Raw genomic sequence first — 15,414 nt, forward strand, 5'->3', positions numbered from 1 at the left:
AATACAGAATACATAATGTACATTTGTCTCAAACACGTAGGAGGTTTTAATGAATCCAATTTACAATGACATTAAAATAATCTATAAAAACAGTGACCACACTCAAGAACATGCAGCTGTGATCTGGTGGCAAATATCTCAGACATCTGCGCTGATCAGATCAATAATGCTTTGACAAGGGGCAGGAAATTAAACACTGCAATCGTGATTACAAGCAGTTAAAGTCAGTGTTTGGAAATGGGAATGGGAATCCTCTGTCTGGTAATCAAACAGGCTGATTGACTAATCTGCGATGGTGGATGGGTCAAATGCCCCCATCCCAACAGACAGATTTAGAGAGCATTTACATTTGAAACACGTTTTTTTTTGCCTTAAATCTGGCCTATTGATCACAGTAACAGCCCTAATTACCACATCAGTGTTTATGAGGATAGGATCACAGTTGGTCACTGAGTGATCGATTTGCATAATGATTACTGTTTCAGAGTAGCGCTCTGGAAGTGGGCAAACAAGAGGCTGCGAACTGAAAAACAACCTCGAGAAAAAAAACCGTAGCCTACTTTTAAATTGGATTCAAATATTCTTCGACGCGTAGAGGAATTGCACAAATAAAAAAATAGGCTACATTCAAATTCGTATGTTATACAAAATTAAAAGTTCAACTTAAATTGTCTAAGTTACAGTCAAAAGGAGCGAATCATCACATTATTGATTATGTCTGAATCACGTGAATGCAGCACCGATGATTAAGTCTTCAATGTGTTGAAAACAACAGCAGAACATTTGAGCAAAAAATGTTATCGTGTCACTTCGGCAAGCAGAAAAAGTCTCATTTTTCAGGTATGTGTGGATGCAGCTGGTTTTTATGGACTTTGTCAGAAAGTGGAGGCTCATATCAACTGAGGTTGTCCCTCAGTTTGTGCTTGTTTATGTATCTCATGGCCGATAAACAATGAACACAACACAACAGCAAACAACAAATTTGTGCAACCGCTGAAACAGTGGTTCACTATTGGTTCACTGTTCATATTGATCCAGACTATGACACATCATTGTCTTTATCTGTACAAGTCCTTCATGTTTTTCCAAGGAGACTGTGCTTGGCTTGATTAATCCTTCCACTCAGCCTTTCGCACTTTGACTCCTATTAAGCCCTTATTAAATAAGTTCTCATTAATACATGTTTTATTTTACTGACAGAAAGAATAGTAGCATACATTCTACAAAAGAAAATGGTCCAAATCCTTCACGACTGTGTCTGATTCCATGAAACTAAGTGCCCTGGCTGCTGAGGTGCACACGTCGCACCGCCATCAGTCGATAGGGGGCGCCATGTGAGGACACAGAGTATATAAACCTGGCTGTTCTCAGACAACTGCTCACTGATCTGAAGCTGGATGGTTCTTCACACAAACTGGAAAGGTGAGGAAGATTGCTCTTTGCTTGGACTGAATTTCATCTGGCTATGTATGATTACTTTCAATGTAAGAACATCATGGATAACATCAGGGAGAGTTGTTTCTCCTTTAAAAAAAAAAAAAATACAACAACACTGCTTACAAAAGCTGAAATGACTATGTTGGTCAGTTGTTTATTTCCAAGAGATCTACATCTAACTCAGCAACAATTAGGTTACCAGTTGAACAGCCTGTGTGTGGGTGTTTGTGCAGGAATTGTGTTTGTGTGTTGGTTACAGGGAAAGAGAGAGAGAGACCTTGGCTGTGTGAGCAGATTTGTTTATTGTTTGTTTGACATCTCCTTTATGTTTTGGATGCACAACAGTAATTGCAGAGGAAAGTCTCGGTTGGATGAGTCCGAGAGAACTTGAGGGGGACGAGTGAGGGAGAGAGAGGGAGGCCATGTGGGAGAGAAAGAGGGAGGCCATGTGGGAGAGAGACCTATTTTTCTCTCTTGAGTCCAGTTTGGACCAGTTAGCCATTTACAGTGTACAGCAGAATCTCTGTGATGGATGTTCCTCGCTTATTAGCGTCTGTAATGTGATGTAAGATCTTTGTCCAGGCAACCGGGTGATGTGATAATCTTTGCACCAGCAGGACAGTTAATAATTCTCCATCTTTTGCCGTTATTAGTTAGTTAGCCTCTCATCTGTGTCTAATTATAGGGAGAATTCGAAGTAATAAAGCAGCCACAGCATGTGTGTAAATGAATTGAGAGGTATCACAGGTTTATTTTTACTGTATTTAATGATCTCTAAAGTTCAAAGTTGATTGCTGATTGAACCTTCCTGTCCTTTTGTTACATCACTGATCGCCTACCTGTTAAAACCTCCCCTTCCTCTTTGTCTTCACAGATAAGTGATCGTTCATTCTGAGCGTGAGTCCAGGGAGTCTCTCTGCACTTCCAACTTGCTCCCTCCTTTGGCCGTCTATCCCCCTCCACTCTCTATATTTCTTTCCTCTGGTTCTGCCTCTTACCTCTTCGCCATGCCTCCGACCCTGGCCACAGCGTTCGCCCGGCGCTGGTGGATGGCAGTGACTGCCATTATTGAGAATCTGCTCTTCTCGGCTGTGCTGCTGGGATGGGGATCTCTCCTCATCATGCTGAAGTCAGAGGGCTTCTACTCGTACCTCTGCAACGAGGAAGGTGAGTCTTTATTTTAGTTTTTCTGGCCTGGAAAAAGAATGCTTTGCAGGTCACTTCATATTTCTTATCCGCCACCTTCCTGTACCAAAAGTTCCCTTTAAAGTTAAGAAAATAGCCCTGACCATCATAACTTTTGCCTTTCTTCCTGAAAAGTTTAATTAGACTTATGTAACACTGCTGCCTCCCTTCTTTTTTTCTCATTCTCCAGTAAGAGTTAGGGTTTTCACTAACAGGGTTATAAGCTGGTTTTTATGGACCTGGGAGATAAAACCTGAGCACTTAACTTAAAGAGACAGCAAGGTAGCAGATTGGCGAAGAGGTCCAAAGTTTAAGACTGAAAAGTCTCCAGTGGCTCCACGTATGTTATATGAACTGATAAACTGAAGACACAATTGATTAGCCGCTTCCAACATTTTGAGCCAAGTCAGGAATGTCTCTGTGTTTTAGAGTATATAGAGGTGTAATATATGCACAGGATGAGCTTAGTACATTCTCATAGCAGAGAAACTAAGGGAATTTGAGAGGAATCAGCCCAGAAGTATCCTCTGCACCTCAGGTGACACCGTGTCCTTTCACATGTCTGTCGTGAGCCCCACTTATCCAAAAGACACTAAACTATTGGTTGGGAGTTTACTTAGGTTTACTAAGACGATTTCATTATTGCCAACACATCTCAAAAGTCTGAATATACAGCAATACATTTGCAAAAATGAATTTATGAATTTATATAGATGCTATACTTTAATCATTAAGCATACATTGGCTGTGCTATAAAAGCAATACTTTCACACCTTTTTGAGTCCGATGGAATGAATAAATCGGTGCCAGTTGGGGGAATAGCTACTTATTTTGGACTGAGGAGAAACAAGGTATTGTCCAATACGGAGAAAAGTCGGCACTGACACTTAAGAGTTATAGCTAGTACGCGTTCTTTAATAGTGGATCATTTATTGCACTTTATATCATTACCGATCATTTATATCATGCAATGAGGTTTTTCTTATTTGTGAGGGTAAATACGAGTTTAAGACATTAATTTGAGGATTTCATGAGGATGATTTTCCAGCTGTCTGGCATTATGTTTTTGAATTGGCAGTTGTTCCTTTTTTGTTCTTATTTCGAATCACAAACAGCCGATAGCCAAAACTTGCTGACATTAGTTAGCAGAAGCACCAATGCGAGGTGTTAGTAGAAAGTAGAAGTAACGAAAGAACATAATCGTCTGTAGGTGACATCCTGCAGCACTCGCTCTCTTCGTCTTATCTTGCTCTGATGACATAAGAAGGAGAGGACAAGCACCAGCTCAGCTCTTTCCACACACGTGACAGCGAGTCAGAGAGATCCTCTGCAGTTTTTTTATTACTGTAATATGGAAGTGCAAAGTCCTCAGATGAAGGACACACAGATAGCAGAGTGATGAACAGACCGCTGTGAGGGCTGACGGTGAAAAACAGAATAATGATGATGCAGCAGCGTGTAGATTACGATTATTTTGGAAACACTGCAGAGATATTAGAGGGTTAGTTAGAAGTTAGTTTAATATGTGTGGTTCAATGGGTGCAAGAAGACAAACGACATCCCAGAATGCCTTGCACCTCTATAGTTCAGAAATAACCTTTAAGTCCCCTTTAAAATAATAGTTCCATAAAGGCTTAGAGATTAATTAATAATTATCAAATTGTATTTTCCACAAATTCATATCTGTTAGAATAATCAGCACATCAAACATACTGTAGTTTGGTATCCATCAGCTGTAGCCAGTGTAAGCCCTGCTATGATGCGTGCCAACACACAACACAGAGTCAGCTGTCTTAAGATTCACGCAATAAATATTAAATATATTTGAAGAATCAGAGAAAGGCCATTACAAGAAAATCCTCTTGCCAGGTCTTCCAAGTGTCGGTGTGCATCATCTGCACGTGCATGGACACCACCTGGCTGATTGGCCATGGAGTGAAATCTCTCGTTTCCTGAAATATACTGTGGCACTTTGTTATCAAGGGCGTCATTGTGTTTCACACAGGGATGCTATAGCCATACTTGCTATAGCCATACTCCTGTGACTACAAAGAGGTCTGGCGGATGAAACCACAGAGAGACCACAAACTGTACATGAGAAAAAAAAGTTCCCAAACTGCTGATCCCTTTAGACCCGTCAGTTACATTTTCCTTCTGATAATAAAGTGAAATTTAAACTCAGGGTCAATTAATGTATATCCTTGTCATTTATTTAAAAAATAGACAGGTATGACTCGTCTAATTTTTGGGGTCTTTGTGGGCCTTCAATGGATTATACTTCTTGTTCTATTCCTACTGCTCTGTATTGTGTGGTATACTTCTATGGTGTATAATGCATAGATCACATATATTTAAAAAATCTCTTACTTCTCTCCATTTTTTACACATTTACACCTATGTTCCGTATAAGAGCAAACTGCAATGCCTGAATTCCCCCGCGGACACATGAAGTATTTCTGATTTATCTGCATGGCAGGCAAGGCACGTGTATTTGTCTGACCCTACCTCTAATAGTGGGTTACTACTTCAGCTTTTTTTCACCCCATATACACATCTCTGCACGTGTCGACTACACGAGTAGCCACTCTCTGTTGATATATCACGATCCTGTGAATAAGCAGAACTGCCATCTTGGTATTTGTATGACAAGAACCCACAGCTCCTTTCATGCTAAACCAGACGGAAAGATGGCACGTTTGACCTCATTCTTACACTGACATGCGGTCTTTTACGCTTTTACCTCATATAAATCTATCAGTAAGACTAAATAAGACATGGGAGGTTAAATCATTTGTGTCCGCCTACATGGTTTCTATTTTGTGTATCCAACCTCTCATCTTCTCTTGCTGCATCTTCTTCTTTAGGTAACAGCTCCAGCTACAATATGTCCATACCCCTGGAAACCCCTGTAACCGATGAGTATGTTGATTACTATGAAAGCGAGGGTGGTGTGGTTGGTGTTGGAGACGGAGTGGAGATAAGGCCCCTGGGCCCCATGGACGGGCCCCTGAGGATGAATGGCTGGCTGATTTGTAAAGAGCAAGACGAGATGCTGAACCTGGCGTTCACGGTGGGCTCCTTCCTGCTCTCCGCCATCACGCTGCCGCTGGGGATCGTCATGGACAAATACGGGCCTCGCAAGCTACGACTGCTGGGAAGGTAGGCTCCAGGAGACAAGAAATTAAGATTCGATTTCAGAAAAGACACGTGTAAATGGAATTTTTCGAAAAATGTTGCAAACTTTTGAGATGCAAACATGGCAGTGGTATGGTTGAAACTTTGATTTTCACCCCCAGTGTTTGGTGTGTTTCTCTCCTTTCAGCACTTGTTTTGGATTTTCCTGTCTACTCATTGCTTATGGAGCCTACCAACCAAATGGTAAGTCTACCTTAAGAGGACTTTTTTCCAGCATTTTCTGCAATGTTCAGTGGTTGTTTGGCTGTTTGCAGAATTGGAAGCTAACATCTGTGCCATTTGCAGAACTCTCTGTCCTTATCTTCATCGCCCTGACTTTTAACGGCTTTGGAGGCATGTGCATGACCTTCACCTCTCTCACGGTAAGTGTGTGTCCTGTAATCCTCAGGGTCTTTGAATCGTGTTGGCGAGATGTATGGTTTCTAACTTCATAGGGCTTTGTTCCTGCTCTCCTATAATAGTTTGCTGGTTCCTTGCCTGCTCACTACCCTAACCTTTTGTCTGGCAGTTTGTCTTGAGACCTGAGTTTAACAAAACACTTGTCACTTTTCTCTGCATGACTTAACGGCTTAAGCAGGAACATTGTAGCAACTGTTTGGCTTTGAGCTGCTCAACTCCTCTGACTTTTTACACAAAAACATGCACTTACTGTAATGCACACACATACAGAAGACAATTATCACGTATATCACTAGTAAGCAACTAATTTTCCCAAGTGTAACTAGCATCCCCATAAAAAGGAACAGGTTAAGCAGCCAATGAGAGATTCTGATAAATTTCAATGTAAATCAAAATTTTAAAAAAGAACAACATGAAAACATAATCATTAAAAACATAGAATCAGTATCAGGTAGCAACTTATGCAGCCTACAGCCACCAGACTTAATCAGAACATCAGTATTTTGCCGCAGAGATCTTGTTTTTTCTGTAAATTCGTACTCCAGAGGAATGTGGAAAGACTTTGTGTAGTGCCCCTTTAAAAAAGCACAGAAATGCATCCACAGATATACAGAAACAGAAAAAACAACTGATGTGCTATAAAATGCCCAGAGTTGACCAAGACAGGGTCAGCCCCTCACCATTCCTCTGCACTATTCTCCTGTTGCTCTTCCTCCTACTGTTGCCTTCTCTTTCTACCAGTTCAGCCCGGAGTCTTGAGCTGTACCATGGTGATGCTGTTCACTAGAGAGGGGCTCTACAGCAGTAAATCACCCAATTAAACACCCCTTTTCTATACCACCATGGACTTTTATTGTGAGGTACGATATGTCCTATGTGGGATTGTTGCATACCTTTTTACTCCCATGTCCCCCAAAACCTGGGAAAAAATTCTTACAGCCTCGGTGTTGGGTTAATCATTAGACTCTATGCAGCTCCTCGACTCCTTAATTATGACTCCACCTCAGAGCTACAGGCTGAGGCCGGTTGGGTAATATCTCAGCGGCAGCCATTGACTTTGTGCCAATGTCAGCTGTAAGGTCACCTTTTTATTTCAGCTTTGACCGACAGCTCTGTTTTTGCTCCAGGGTATATTGGAAACAGTCTTCCAAGAACTTCTGGTGTTTTTTTGCCTACTGTAACTTGGCTGCTTCAGTATGAATACTTTCTTAATTAAGCAGAGAAACACACGCAAATTCAGAAAAACCTCTTCCTCAGCTTCCCCAGTCTTACATAATTGAATTTGCTTGTTGTTGTTCAGCCTCTTGAAAGCAGAACTGCCTGTGAAAGGCTTTGTGTTTCGGATGTTTTGCCACCCACTGTCTGTTTTTCTCTCAACTCTCTGTTCTCGTTCCCAAAACGGTAGTAAAGACAGAGAAAAGGAAAACTTACCCTCAACTCAGTCACCCCCATCTGAATGCATCAGTGCTGTGTTTGTGAACTGTTGGACAGCTGTGTGTCTTTAACTGGTGACCTGTGTCGGTTTGTTTTCTTAAAACTCCCTTGATGTTTTTTTTCTGAAGCCCGTGTCTGCTTGCTAATTGGTTCCTACAGTCCTCTCTGACCTTAGTGTCAGTAGGCAACATCCTCACAGTGTCCCCAATCTGTCCCACCGGCCTCAGGCTCAGAGCAGCTGAGATCACCAGAAAACTTGGCAGCAGATGGTCTAACTTTTATACTTAGAAACACAATGGAATAACTTGCACATTTGTGCGTATGCTTTCCTGTCATGTAAAAATGAGGTGATGATGTTAAAAGCGTTCTCTCTCATCTCTCTAGCTCCCTAGCATGTTCGGGGACCTTCGTTCGACCTTCATCGCCCTGATGATCGGCTCATATGCCTCCTCCGCTGTCACCTTCCCTGGTGTTAAGGTAAAATACGCTTTCACTGACACACCACCAAACAGTAAAAGCTAAAACCATCCAGTGTCTATCCAACCATATTAACCAAGAAATGTTTTCTGTCATTCTTATTTTTCTCCTAAATTGTTCGCCAAATTGTGGGTATTTTACTCTCTGATGTACGTCGCTTTGGATAAAAGCGTCTGCTAAGTGAATTGTAGAATTGTATTTTACACACATTTCCATGTTCCTTGAATGCCCTGAGCTATGTACAGTTATTCTTAGCTGCATGCTGCAAAAGTTATAGGCTAATACATCTGATAGCGTTTTGGGTCCATGTGTTTGGTTTTTGTACTTTTGCATCATATATTATTTTTTATGTTCACAGGTGATCTATGACTTAGGCATACCTTTCATCACCATCCTGGTGGTGTGGGCTGCCTGTGCTGGACTCGTCTTCATGAACTGCTTCTTCAACTGGCCGCTGGAACCGTTCCCAGGACCCGACGACATGGACTACACGTGAGTACCGCAGATACACACACACAGATAGCACTGGCAGTAAAATCCCATATAAGTAAGTGTGTGATACCTTTGTGCACTGTAGTATCAGCAGCGTCTCGTTTGTTCCAAAGTATAAGGTTTCTTTATTATCACCGCAGCACTGACAGTTATGTAATATGTGACAAACATATTGAAGCCAGGTTAAAGTCTGTCTGCTGAGTGTTGCAGTTGTTGAAAGGGAATCATCCCTGTGATTAGTCATTTTTAATCAAAATCACACTTTTGACCTGCTTGTGTGCCAAAAAAAAAAACATTCTAGTTAATTTCTGGTAAGTCTGGTAAAATCAGGAAGTTTCCAACATGTCACGATTTCCTTAAAAATTATATTTTTTCATTTTAAACAATTTTTATATTCCTCCCCTCCCTTAAACAATGTGCCCTTCTTCCATATAATGTTCTCCTTCTAATCCATTTCTCCACCTCTGGTTTCTCAGTGTGAAGATCAAGTTCAGCTGGCTGGGCTTTGACCATAAAATCACAGGAAAGCAGTTTTACCGCCAAGTGACCGCAGTGGGCAGTCGCCTCAGCGTGGGCAACAGCCTGAAGCATAAGGAGCTGGCTACCAAGGACGGACACAAGCTCTGCCTGTCCACCATGGACCTGGACATGGAGAGCAAGACGCAAAAAGAGAGTAAGAGAGCAGAATTTTGCACATTTAACCTCAGGATGTTAACATAATCATGAATCTGATGCACATCATTTACCCAATGTTTTGTTTCTGTTTCCCAACCGCAGCCCCGTCATTCTTTAAAACTATCTCCAGCCCCATTTTCCTGCTCAGTTTGGTCACCATGTCCATCACTCAGCTTCGTCTCTTATTCTACATGGGAGCGATGAACAGCGTCCTGGAGGCCCTCACTGATCGAGACTTCAACACAGGTATGGCTCACTGCTTTTCGTTATGAGTATCTACGTCGGTCAGTATGAATTAAACACAGTGCTGTTGTGTTTATCTTGCCGTGTCTCATGAGACTGTTTTGTAACTTTGATTCATCATTTAAAAGCAGCGGTCTCACTTGGTTATTATTTGATTTTTTTCAGTGGAGAAAATGGAAGTCGGTAAGATCAAACTCTGTTAGTCAGATCATCTCACATAGAATTTAATCTCTAACTAGTCTGTAGTTTTTTCCATCAAAGTACTTCTTGGCTTTTAAGATTGCTCGTGTAGTTGTTTCATTATTTGACCTTTTAGTCAATAACTACAAAATACCTTTTTTTAACTCATTAACTAACTTTGCCCCAAGCACATGCTTTTCACAGGAACTTCACATGACGCACCTTTCATTGATCATTACTCCCCAGGTCATAAATCCCCACATAGAGTTGTCGAATTGACGTTTTAAACCGCTGTTTTTTTTCCTTATCCACTAGAGCTTTAGTCAATAATGCTCTGATGTCTAGGACTAATAATTAACTGTACTGTTGTAGTTATTAACCTGGTAGCTGAAGGACTTGAACTCTCCATCATCCTTCCTCTAAACCTTCCTTTGGTTTTTTTACGTTTACTTCTATTCTTTACTCCTTTTGACGACCTCTTTTTGTCTTCATTCTGATCCTTCCCTCAGTGAGTCTGTACTCTTCCATCTTCGGCGTGCTGCAGCTCCTCTGCCTGATGACCACGCCTGTTATCGGTCAGATCATGGACTGGAAGCTAAAGGACTGTGATGACGGAGAGGACGAGAAAGAGCCCTGCAGCAAGTGAGTCAGGCTCCGGTTTTTACTTTAGACTACATTGACCCATGTCCATTAATAGGCCCAGACATTACTGTAATGATGATTTTTTTTTTAAGTGCAAAAGAAAGAAATAAAACTTCAGGTATCATTGCCTCAAAATAATTTGTGTTGTTTTTGACAACTAGGGGCGAGCCAAAGAAAACGCGCAGAGACAAAAAGACCCAGAAGGTGACCAATGCCCTGCGAGCCTTCCTCCTCACAAACATCCTTTTGGTTGGATTTGGGATCACCAGCTTGGTGCCAAATCTCCCCCTGCAGGTGAGTTGTCCCCTTCTGCTGTCAGATTTCTAAAAACGTTTAACCACAGGGGTGACTTTACGTTTACAAGTACCTAAAAAAAAGTGCTTCAGGGATACAACTGACAATCTAGCAAAGTCACCTCTGTTTCTAGCCTGAAGAGTATTTATTAACATTGTTTATATTATTAACTTGTGAAAGCAGAGCATACTTACAAGGAAATCATTACAGATCAAAAACCAAACTAAACAGCTAAAAGGCTGATTAAAAAGTGACTTTTCTGATGTCATAAAGGTGGATGTTACTTTTGACACGTCAACTTAGCTGTCTAGGAAGTTTAATGAGACGTTAAAAAATGCAGCATTGTCGTTCTTTTCCATCATTATTAATATTGATTTCTTCTGTTTTCATTAATCCTCAGATTGTATCCTTCCTCTTACACACTGTGGTGAGAGGATTCGTCCACTCTGCTGTTGGCGGCCTCTATGCTGCTGTGTAAGTCTCAATGTACAAACATACACACACACACACACACACACATCATCACCTTCTCGATCTTACTTGTGAATCTTAATTCACCTCCTCTGTCCCTCCAGGTATCCATCCTCCCAGTTCGGCAGTCTCACAGGCATGCAGTCCTTGGTCAGTGCTGTGTTCGCCCTCCTGCAGCAGCCCCTGTTTCTGGCCATGATGGGGCCCCTGCAGGGAGACCCGTTCTGGGTATGAAAGCTCACTGACACTCAACACACATTAAAACACACAATCACACATGTTCAGGCAAGTCTGATTCCGGTCTTTTCTTTATCTCATAGGTCAACATTGGACTCCTGGTTCTCAGCATGCTGGGCTTCCTGTTGCCCCTCTACCTGATCTGCTACAGACGGACGCTCAACAAACAGCAGCAAGAAAAGTTGGACGACGCTAAGATCTACATTAAAATCAACGGCACCGACATCCCCGAGGCCTACGTGTAGAGGACTCTGGCTGCAGAGACGTGGAGAAAGAGTATCAGGATTGGTTTTACTGGTAAACATTCAGTAAAATCTGCACACATTCACATTCAAATGAACTTTTGCAATCTTAACTAACTATAGAGAATTTCACATTTGAATACGTTGATTAATATCAAAAGTCTCCACACACACAAAAATAAGGCTGCCACATACATGCCCCATAAAAAGACCAAGATGAACTAATGCTGCAGAAACAAATCCATTCAGGAGGAAAATGAAACGTGGAAAGGAGAACAAGAGCGAGGAAAGACTGTGAAAGGAAGGAGGCATCAGTCCTCTGTATTCCCCCCAAGTCCTCAGACTTCTCTTTTTATTTCCTCGGCACATGAGTGCAGCTGCTTCCAACAAAAGACTGCTTAAATATCTCCGAAATGTGCAGAAAAGCACATCTCAACCAACCTCACTATTGTCTGGGAGCAATCCATTATTATGAGTTATCCTGTCTTTTTTTTGTATGATAGATCGACTTTAAATCATCCTGAGTGTAAAACCTTTTGTATGGTGCTAACTAGGAATCCACCTGTTGTATATTGTAATAGATGATGTAGGGTAAGTATGGACTAAATGGCATTAATGAGGGACAAGGAGGAGAGAAGAGCCTTATTGCTGATGCTTCTCTGCTGAGTAAGATTAACGACTTGACTGCTTTTTTTCCTTTTTTTTTTTGCAAAGCTCACATCTTATAGTGGTAAAAAAAAACTACTGTAGTACAGAACTCACTGCAGTATGAGGTGCTGGTGGCTGAGTGGTTAGTTTGTGCACTCACAAACACTCCTTGACCTCCATGACCTGGGTTCAAATCCAACCTGTGGCTACTTTCCCACATGTCATTCCTCAGTTTTTCTTAATCTCTCTCTCGCTTTCTGTCCACTGTCCTGTCTCTCCAGCAAAGGCAAAAAGCCCCAAAATAAACCTTAGATAAAAAAAAAAAAAAATTGACCGTGGTATTTTTGGCAAAATGTGCATGTGTGTTTCGAGTAATTATTTTAAAAACTTTTATTTTTTAGTTTAAGAGTTTCAGGGGTGCCTTTTGAATATAACTATGCAGTCTTTACATACTTTTTACCCTGTCTTAACATCCTCTCTTGTATGTATTCATCATTGTGGCTTCATTAGGTTTTTATTCAGTTTCTCTGCCTTCTTTTTCAGCACTTTAATCCGTTTCCCTTTTTTAAATGTCACACACATCAACTATCAACGACAGCATCTTTCAGCACTTCTCTCCTGATGCCTTGTTGTAGAAAAAATAGTCCCACCACATGTATTTATTTTGTTTTACACTCACATTTCCATTATGATGTTTTTTCAAATAATGCTGTGCTGGCAGCTTCACGCGTCTCATCGCACACTGTGCTGCTGGCATTGAGCTCTTTCTTGTGTCATTGAAGATGACTTAGAGATGTGTTGTTTTTAAGGCATTCCTGTTGGAATATGGAGGATTTTGTGGGGTTAAATAAAGATGACTTTGTCTCTTTAAATTAGTGCTCTTGTTCCTTTTCCCCCCACTAGTTACATTACATGTCAAGGTAACAGTGTCCATGTAATTCTTGCCTAGTCCCTGAAATGTGCTCGTCTAATAATAAAGTTTTTGACTGTTTTGGACCGAGCAATCAACAAGGCAAAGGTCACACAGGTTTTAAAGTTCAAAAAACAGGATTCTTTTTATTCAAAATAAGTGTTCGACAAAAGAAAACCATATACAGTACATACAATTATCATCAACAGATCAAATGTGAATTTAACTAACACACCTAAGATCTTAAGGTGACGAAACCAAAAGGAAAGAAACTACATGAAGAAGTAACTCAAACCTAAGACAAAGAAACCTTGACCTTACTTTTTCTTTGTCATATGGTACGTTTGAATTTTTTTCCTTTTTCTAACCTTTTTTGTTGTTGAGTGAAAAAAGACTCTCAGTTGATACCAGGATTTTTTTTGCCACCATCAGAGGTCAGTGTAAGCAACGTTTTTTTTAGGGTCATCACAGTAGTGAATAAGGAGAGGTATAAGGTATAATACCAACATTAAGTTATTGTGCATTTTTACAAAAAAAATAAAACAGTTAAAAAGATCCTCACAAAGGCACCCAAATAATGCAGACCAGTCATAAAATATTACCTGAAAGCACAGGTGAAGAAATAAAAATAGTAATTGAGAGAAAATTGAAAGAAATATACTGTACATGACTACAAAAATGTCATGTGGCATGTTCATCCAGATATAAATGGTAAATGGCAAATGGACTTGAGCTTATCTATATAAGTCTCATGCAAAGTGCTTACCTGCTTTGACAGCGGTGTTTAATGTGCCTCTTGCCTCTATGTCGCTTAGGAAGCTCAATCAAAAGTGAGATAACAGCCAGACTACTTCTTCACATTTTTCCCACCAGATGTTATCGTTACACTCTCACTGTATGTTTTTATCAGGTGTGTCAGCACTCTACTCTGCCACCTGATACTTTACTCCAACAGTTCGTTATCACTCGACACCTCAGCCCCTCTCGACACCCGAGAATAGATCTGTGAGCAGCACCGGAATCGGGGACAGACCTGCTGCTCCTGCTCCTTGTGGTGGCGAGTCACCTGTTTGTTTGCTGTCTGACCCCTGTGGTGTGTTCAGGTACACAGTTCAAAGAGGCAGCATGAGACCACTGCATCTAAAAAGTCAATGCAAAAACAAGTAGACAGCAACTTAACCCACAAACAGTTTGTACCTTTTTTTTTTTTTTTTTAAAGGGAGTCAAAATGCATTAATATGAATATTGGGGGGAAAAAAAGACAATGAATTTCAGAAATGTTATTTTCTTGCAAAAAAGGAATGAAATGTTTAATTATTATGAAAAGCCCTTTAAACACCTTATATCCTAATTTCATTTTTATGTGCATAACATCCTTATTAATACCACAAGACAGATGGGCTGATAGATAGATAGATAGATAGATAGATGAGGTCCAACAGATGAGACAGATGAAAGATAAGCAGATGTTGGCAGACGGATACAGATGTGCTATAAATACAGCAGCAATGTGCTGTTACATAATTTTAGATTCTCTCACGCGCTCGCGCACTCACATCCCGCGATCTCCGGGACGTGGGACGGGATTAGGGACCTGTGATGCCTTGTAAAGCGTCACCACCATCATATAGACCCTTAAGGTGGACTAAAGTGTGGTCAGAGGAGCGCCTTAGAATAAGCCTACAAATTAGCCTTGACTTCCTTTGATTCCGCTGTGGTTAAATTTGCTGCTTGATTGACAAACTAAATCCACCATTAGAAACGTGGGCTATCTGAAAGTCGTTGTGATGTGTGTGTAAAAAAAAAAAAAAACATCAGTCATGAACTACATGGATGGACATGTTACGGTTTTGACTTTCTGGAGGCAGATAATCACATTAGATACGAGGACTTGGTTTAAAGGGCTTAGAGAGCTGACGCACCGTGCGTCTGTGCCAGCGGTGGTGGTCCCCGTGTCATGCCCGTATATACTCTGATGGTGAATAACCAAGCTTCTACGTCACTATGACGGCGATGACGCAGAGGGTGTAGCACACTCTGAAGACAAACGATGCAGGGAAGTACCTTTGGCCTGCTCCATTCATTATTTCCCCTTTTAATTACCTTTTTTCCGTCCTTTTCTTTTGTCACAAATCTTCTGCATTTTGTTTTTTTTATTTGGCAGAATCCATGTATTGATAGGTCTATAATCAATCTTACATGATTCTGACCTTACATGTTTTTGGTATTATTGCTAAGCCTTTATTTTATGTT

At 40.9% G+C, this 15,414-nt stretch overlaps 1 protein-coding gene across 2 annotated transcripts; it reads left to right on the forward strand.

Annotated features, from left to right (window-relative positions):
- The first annotated feature begins 1,326 nt into the window (after positions 1 to 1,326).
- On the forward strand, positions 1,327 to 13,123 carry slc43a2b (solute carrier family 43 member 2b). Of its 2 annotated transcripts, none has more exons than XM_020639855.3 (14): positions 1,327 to 1,422; positions 2,312 to 2,604; positions 5,487 to 5,781; positions 5,945 to 6,000; positions 6,103 to 6,179; positions 8,035 to 8,127; positions 8,486 to 8,619; positions 9,096 to 9,292; positions 9,397 to 9,540; positions 10,227 to 10,359; positions 10,521 to 10,653; positions 11,054 to 11,127; positions 11,229 to 11,352; positions 11,445 to 13,123. In XM_020639855.3, exons 2-14 carry the CDS (start codon positions 2,445 to 2,447, stop codon positions 11,604 to 11,606), a joined length of 1,782 nt encoding a protein of 593 aa, XP_020495511.2. In that variant the 5' UTR covers positions 1,327 to 1,422; positions 2,312 to 2,444; the 3' UTR covers positions 11,607 to 13,123. The 2 variants fall into 2 exon arrangements, with proteins under 2 accessions (XP_020495511.2, XP_065818784.1); XM_065962712.1 differs by lacking the exon at positions 1,327 to 1,422 and adding an exon at positions 1,466 to 1,484.
- Positions 13,124 to 15,414: the final 2,291 nt, after the last annotated feature.

This window comes from Labrus bergylta, chromosome 14 (assembly GCF_963930695.1).
Source record: "Labrus bergylta chromosome 14, fLabBer1.1, whole genome shotgun sequence".
NCBI lineage: Eukaryota > Metazoa > Chordata > Actinopteri > Labriformes > Labridae > Labrus > Labrus bergylta.